Consider the following 7,062-nt stretch of genomic DNA (forward strand, 5'->3'; position numbering starts at 1 on the left):
AGTTTGTGATGTTAGTGTGTCAGGTTGAGTTTGTGATGTTAGTGTGTCAGATTGAGTTTGTGATAAATGTGTGTTATTAGGAATTTCGTTAGTGTGCTCAGGTTCACAAAACCTGTGGGTTTGTGTCTTAAGGGGGGGAGTGTTACGGCTGCTGCCTTCCTGGTCATCTGAGTGTTTTCAGCTGTGTGTGTTCTTTGTAAATGAGCTGTGCGGTTGCCCTCCCGGAATTGGCTCCCACTTCCTGGTCCGCCCCTGAAGATTTCGATTGGAGCACACCGGGCCCGACGCACTCCAATCGAAGCGCACAGCCGGCGCACACCAGTTGGAGATGACTACAAAGCTTGGGGACAATCATCATTCTGGAGGCTCTGTATGTGGACAGATGCCTCTCGCTACTTGCTCTTTGTTCTGGGGTTAAACTTGTGTGATTAGTCGTGTCTAGAGTAGTTTAGTTAGAGTGTAGAGTAGCTTAGTTAGTGTTTAGAGTAGTTTAGGATTCTGTGACGGTTGCCTTTAGTTTAGCTGTGTTTTTGTATAGATTCTTTGCGTTACTTGTACCACTTTTAAAGTGAGGTTTTGTTTCGTTCTTTATTTAGTATATTAGTATTTATTTTCCCTGTATGTCTTTAGACTCACCTTTTAGAGTCCTCCCTTAGTTTGGTTGCCCATTTAAACTTGCGCCTTTGTGGCCTCATTTTGTTTGTTATTTAAACCGGTGTTTTTGGCTCTTTTGTTTGTTTCAGGCTGTTTGCCTGCCATTTTGTTCACCTGTTGTGCATTAAAACAACTTATAATTATACCAATACCAATCTGGTTGTGTTGCTTCCCTTTGATTCCCCTAGCTCAGAAGGGAACGTAATAGTCGCCAAAACACTTCCCCAAAGTAGCTTCCCAAAATGAAAAAACTCCCCCCCCACATCAACAACAACAACGCTCAACCCACATTCAGAATTAGCTGACAGAAAAGGGGATGAGCTGTTTGTTGCTTTTCATTTCAGCAATCTTTTCTGCCAGTTCACCGACTATTTTCTTCTGACAGAGTTGGGCTAATTTTAAAAGTGTGGTTTTACCCTTAAACTGGTCTAGGACACTTTTGTCCACCAGGAATACTTCAGCAATTGCTGCAGTGTCTTTCACAGCATTCCTGGAAACATGAGCTTTCTTAAAAGCTTTGGTCATCCTGAAGCCTCTCTGCACCAGTTTAAGGACACGCCGATATCTTCCCACCACATCTGAGATGGAAGACACTGAAAAATAAAGAATACATTAATGTCAATAAATGTTATTGCCCCCCAATAATTGTTGTGGAGTGTATTGTGTGCAGTGTCTTAGTTGCAGGGTGAACAATAGTGTTTCTCACATATTTTCTCTTGAAAAGGGACTACAACTTGGATGAATGTGTGTGACTTCCCATTTGTTTTAGAACATGTGTTGTATTTTATAGTAGGTACTAGGTAGTGTGCCTGTATGCGCAGTGTGAAAATCTAGTTAGATAATTTGCTATTTATTGATAAAAAACATATTGGTGGTAAAAACTGGTGAGAACATTATTTATATTTCATTATTCAGTACAGGTTCAGCTCAAACAGCCATAGTAGATGAGCATTAGAGGTGTGGAAATTTCTCGATTTATAAGATGCATCGCGATGTACGATTCTGCATCGATGCAGTGACGGAACATCGGGAGTTTGGTTTCATATCAGCTTAGTGAGAGTCTTACTGGGTTCTGCTGTCATTTTCTGTCGTGCTAGTTTCTCTCCTCTCCTCTGATCTCTGTTTCAACGAGGGCAGAGCTTTACACACACCCCGTGTGTGCGGAGGTGAGAGGCGGCATTCAAACGATCTGCAGTCCACTAACTTGTTGCTCTCACTACCAATAACAACTGCTCTGTTATGCCAAATTCACATCAGGCAGCAGCGAAGTGCAGATCGCCACAATGATGACATTTTTCTGAGGCGTGTTCATGTGTTTCAGGCGACAAGAAATTCTTTATAACATGTCAACATGTCAGGACTCTGTTTACTGATTGGCTGCGGGTACTCTCTGGCTGCGCTTCGCCACTAAAAGTTTAAATATCCCCAACTTTTTCTTTGGTTGCACTTCCCCGCAGAATCAAACGTCCGCTGTGCGCTCATAGATATCGCATAGTAGAAGAACTATGAGTAAGGGAAGGTCCGTAGCTGCTAGGCAGTGTAAATTCCATCGGTTTTGTGCTGCATTCACATGATGTCGGAATAATCTGAAAAGTTATCTCCCTGCCCATTCACCCCCCCCCAAAGCATTCAACCTAGGGAAACACTGAGCTGCTATGTGAAAACCTTATTTTTGTAGATTACAGCACACTTGTAATGCACTGCAGAATTATTTAAGTTTTGTTTTTATTAAGTTTATGTGAGCTGGCTCACACAGATACTGGTATTGAAGCTTTTATATTAAAGTCTGTACAGTCAGATAAAATCTGAACTCCCTTTTTTATTTCTGCTTGTATTAATTGATAACATGTTTTGCTATGTGCAGTAATATAGAAAATTGAGGATGCAATACATTGAGATGCATCGAGGATCGTTGGGAATTTGAATCGTATTCAAATCGAATCGTGAGGCCAGTGAATATTCACACCTCTAGCAAGCGTGTGGTGTGTCTCTATTTTAGTTCATTCAACCTACACCCCAACCACTCCGGCATGATGAAGAGTACATTGGTGATAAGAGTGATGATGATTAGTCAATGGAATTGTATGCCCCAAACCCAGTATAAAGCACTAAGCTCACAATAATAACCCAATTACCTAATACCTAAATACATTCAGCAGGTGTCTTAGTTTATTATACCTCGCTCTCCTTTTCCTTTTGACGTCTTCGCCTTTTTGTTTTCCTTCTTCCCTTTTTTGCTTTCCTTCTTCCCTTTTTTGCTTCTCTTCTTGCCATTCTTCTTATGCTTCTTTTTCTTCTTTCCCTCATCAGAAGAGTCAGAGGTAGAGGTAGAGCTTGAGTCAGAGCTTGAGTCAGTGCTGGAGTCAGTGCTGGAATCGTTGCTGGAATCCGTGCTGGAGTCCAACCTCACGACCTGCGGCTCCTTATCTCCAGTGGCCATTACTTCCAAGTTCCCATCTGTTGATGAATGATAAACGACAAACAGAAATAAACTTTAAGTTGAGTCCCCACAAAGGATATGCCTAAAGCCCAGAGGAGTCGGCTTTTATCACAATATACAACATTACAGAATTACATTAGTGTGACTGAGCTTGAGCAACTGATAACCTAAGGTGGTTTGAGGTAGTACATGAAGTGCATACTAATTGATGCGGTGGAGGTTAGATTGGGTATGAAGAGACATTGCAGAAGTACAAATAATGTGCACAAAACTTTAGATGGGATGTCTTATGTTTTATATATACAAAAAGTAGTTGTGTATGAGAAAATGCTACTTTCAAACTGCATTGTGTAGAATGTTTCTATCACTATTAGTGTATTTCCATGAATTCCAATCAATTAGTGCTCATGTGGTCTAAGCCATTTCATCTTTAAATGGAGAGCCAATATGCTATGACAAGGCAGCAGTCAACAACCTATACACAAGTGAAGTTAATTAAATTCCTAAAGGAATTCCTTAAAAATTACAACAATAGCTGAAATATTGTAAATATTTCAATACATATTTAAATAAGAGACTTGAATTCCCTGGGAATCTTTATTTTCTATGTTAAATTGTTTTTAATATATTTGGTGAACATTTCAAGAGTTTGATTTATAATGCAAACATACATTTGCAGTACTCTGCCTGAATATCAAGAACAAACTACAAACCCCTTTGTATAACACTGAGCAGAGACCTATAAATGTAGAAAGTACATGTCCAGGGACTACGGATGAAAAATAGCCTCTTGGCTAACTCTGGCACATTTACAGTAATGTTTATCAATGTGCACTGTGCCTGATAAATAAATAAAAAAATAGATGGCTAGGCAGCCATTTTTGTTTGCAATTCAAAAGATGCACATAAAGCAGCAGCCAATAGGAGGCTATACAGTTTTAAATGCAATTGATAGTAGCCCAAATAGGTAAAAGCAAAGGGTTGATATGCTGTCAAGATACTGTCATAAAAACAAACCCATGTGCAGTGGTAGCACTTTGATGAAGTGCTCCCGAGCGCCCTGCCAGCAGTTTTTTTTCAGTGAAAAACGCTATATGGACACACGCCATTAGTGATCCTACACATTGTCCAGCTAAATATCTACATGCACTAAATGTAAAAATGTAAAGCCAAATCAAAAATAGTTACTTAAGAAAAAATAATATTGAAAGGCTGGCAATAATATTCAATAATAGCTGAAATACTGTTGTGGTATACTGTGCCATAATTATTTTTGAAGCCACACAGGTTCTGGAGAGCCCTAATGTAAAACTTTGCTCCACCTGTACAAACCTTGCTCTTGTATAGAGTTATTGTCCTCCAGCTGCTGCTTGAGTATGCCATTTTTCTCCTCTAGCTCATCCACCCGAGACTGGAGCATCTCAGCCTTCTTTCTCCATGCAATATGCTGCTTGACAGGCATACTACTTTCCATTTTACAAGCTGAAAAATAGGACATGACAAATTAGGAATACATGTCAGAAGGCTAAGGCGATGATTTGGTATGAAAAACGTTTCACATGTTTGAGTACTTCTGTTCTGGAACTGCTCAGAAACCCCCTTATTGTCAATATACCTAGGAAAGCTACACATTCTCTAAGTGTCTCTAGTTTTTGGTTGAACAGTTTCATGAGGCCCTGATTATCCTAGATGTCACAACATCTCATTTTATACATTGATGTCAAGTTTCAAAACATGGTCTCACTATGAAATGACTACTATGGGGACTAACATCATCACACATTAATACAATTGAGCTCATTGGATCCACAAGAGTCTCAGCTTTACAGTCTAACCCAATTAATGCAATTCCAAGACTGTATAGGGACCCCAATATGCAGAAATATTGAAATACACCATTATGAAAAGGCGTAATTAACACATTATACTGCATGTAAAAAACGGTTTTTGCCCAAAACTGCATGTGATTATCATAAAGTGGGTAGGCCTATGTCTGTAAAGGGGAGACTCGTGGGTACCCATAGAACCCATTTTCATACAGGTATCTTGAAGTTAGAGGTCAAGGAAACCCCTGTGGAAATTGCCATGTCAGCTTTTCCCTCCAAAATGTAGAATGTTTTTTAGCCCCATTGCCGACAAGCAAGCATCACGTGGTTGGTACCATTGGATGCCATTAGGTAATCTACTTTCATATGATATCATCATTACCAGCTTCAAAACCGAGCCCGGTACAGCCGCTTAAAGACAGTAAAGTCGGTCTCATTAAGGAGAGGATTCAAATTAAGCATGTTAGCTAGCATTCTGTTTGAGCTACCAAGGAACCTTCTGAACCGCTAGCCCTACTGCCCAGTAAGGATACCTTTAGTTGTTGTATTAGCTTTTTCCTAATACCGTATCTAAGGCTATAAGTCGTTAGCTTTGCTGGTAGGAAAGGTTAACAATGTTAACCTTACCAATATGCATGTTAACTTAACATGCATATCGGTTATTTGCCATGCATATCACTAAGCTAATACAGTTAGTGGTAGTTTGTCAGCATAGTTCACATATCTAGAGTGTGAAGTTAGCACACTAACGTCAACTACTTTGACATTTTTAAACCCAACTTACCACTTTCTTGTATGGTATCGCCTCCTTCTACTGCCTCATTAATCCCTCTCCGTGACTTTGCGCGGGTACAATGCACGGGACCAACGGCACTGCTCCCGTTGTCAGATGAGGGGCGGGTTACTGAATGCACCTGAGCAAAAATGCCATGTCGATGCTGAAAATAAAAGTGAGATAGCAATATTGATTCACATGCAAGTAATAAGGAATGCTTTCAAAAAAAAAAGACAATGTTACCTAAGGAAGTTGATACTTACCATCTCGACGACCAAAACATCTGAAATCCAAGGGCGTCCTTGGTGAATATCATTTAGTCACGTGTCAACTCTGCCAACACCATAGACTGTACATATAACGCTGGTCCCGGGAGGTATTTATATTAGGGCCGGGACTCGATTAAAAAAATTAATCTAATTAATTACAGGCTTTGTAATTAATTAATCGCAATTAATCGCATTTTTAATCACATAGAAATATTTGACCTGATAACAGTGAGAAGCAATTTTTTTCACACGGATTTTAGTATACCATTGAATAATGACTGAATACATAAGCTTAAGCAACAAAACATTGTTTATTTTTTTTCAAGGTGGTACTTAACCAAGACCAACAGAAAAGTGCAATTTTTGCCATAAAGTGTAGCAATAGCATATTTAGGAATATAGTACATGTCAGAGATTCGGGTAGCCTATAGGTAGGGAGACCTTCTGTAAACTATAACACTTTGTTTTTTAAGTAAAACACAATACTTTCAGAACATTGGAAACCCTGACTATTAGAAAACATCTCTCTGTTGCTTCAGAGGCCATAACAGACTTTGTTGATTTACCAACAGTTGATTTAAAAAATCTAATCAATTTCAGTCCAACTCTCTCAATAACCTTTGCCAAAACAATAAACAGTTCAACATAAAGTGCCAGTTGCACCAACAACGTAATAAATAGTTCAACATAAAGTGTACCATTTAAAATAAAATAAAAAAGTGCCAGTGATTGACCTCAATCCCTCCTATTCTTCCAATATCCTGATGAAAAATAAAATCTCTCTGTTGCATAGGCCACTGTTTGATCAACGCTAGCTGCTATATGTTTTTGCATTGAGGTGATACTTGAGGCTTGATGTGCTGCGGTGATATGCAAATTCCTTTTTGCATAGTTTGCAAACAACCATGCTCTTATCGATGCTTCCATCCGTCCGTTTTTTAAAACAAAATGTCCCATCCACGGGGCCAACCAAAGCGGTCTCATCAGCTTCTTCATTCACGTTTGACTATTGTTCACTGTGGTTTGTTGGTGTTTGAAGTCATGAACGTTAGTTGGTGCTCCAGTATAATCGGTACCCCTGAAACTCATCCAGTGAGA

The 7,062-nt window shown here is 39.4% G+C and overlaps 1 protein-coding gene across 1 annotated transcript; it reads right to left on the reverse strand.

The window, feature by feature from the left end:
• Nucleotides 1-913: 913 nt before the first annotated feature.
• LOC307023111 (uncharacterized protein) lies at nt 914-5,844 on the reverse strand. Its single transcript, XM_079656139.1, has 4 exons — nt 5,705-5,844; nt 4,427-4,576; nt 2,833-3,111; nt 914-1,247 (listed from the first exon to the last, which is right to left on the reverse strand). The coding sequence occupies exons 2-4, from the start codon at nt 4,566-4,568 to the stop codon at nt 952-954; spliced, it is 717 nt and encodes a 238-aa protein (XP_079512265.1). The 5' UTR covers nt 4,569-4,576; nt 5,705-5,844; the 3' UTR covers nt 914-951.
• Nucleotides 5,845-7,062: the final 1,218 nt, after the last annotated feature.

The sequence above is a fragment of the Notothenia rossii genome (genome assembly GCF_949606895.1).
Source record: "Notothenia rossii genome assembly, chromosome: 10".
In the NCBI taxonomy this organism is placed as follows: domain Eukaryota; kingdom Metazoa; phylum Chordata; class Actinopteri; order Perciformes; family Nototheniidae; genus Notothenia; species Notothenia rossii.

What these genes read in the sequence shown, in the direction of transcription:
- LOC307023111 (XM_079656139.1), bottom strand. Translation starts at nt 4,568, where the DNA reads ATGGAAAGTAGTATGCCTGTCAAGCAGCATATTGCATGGAGAAAGAAG. An exon ending in TAACTCTATACAAGAGCAAG is followed by an intron (nt 3,112 to 4,426) that starts GTTTGTACAGGT and finishes ATTCATCAACAG; the next exon opens with ATGGGAACTTGGAAGTAATG. An exon ending in AAAAGGAAAAGGAGAGCGAG is followed by an intron (nt 1,248 to 2,832) that starts GTATAATAAACT and finishes TTTATTTTTCAG; the next exon opens with TGTCTTCCATCTCAGATGTG.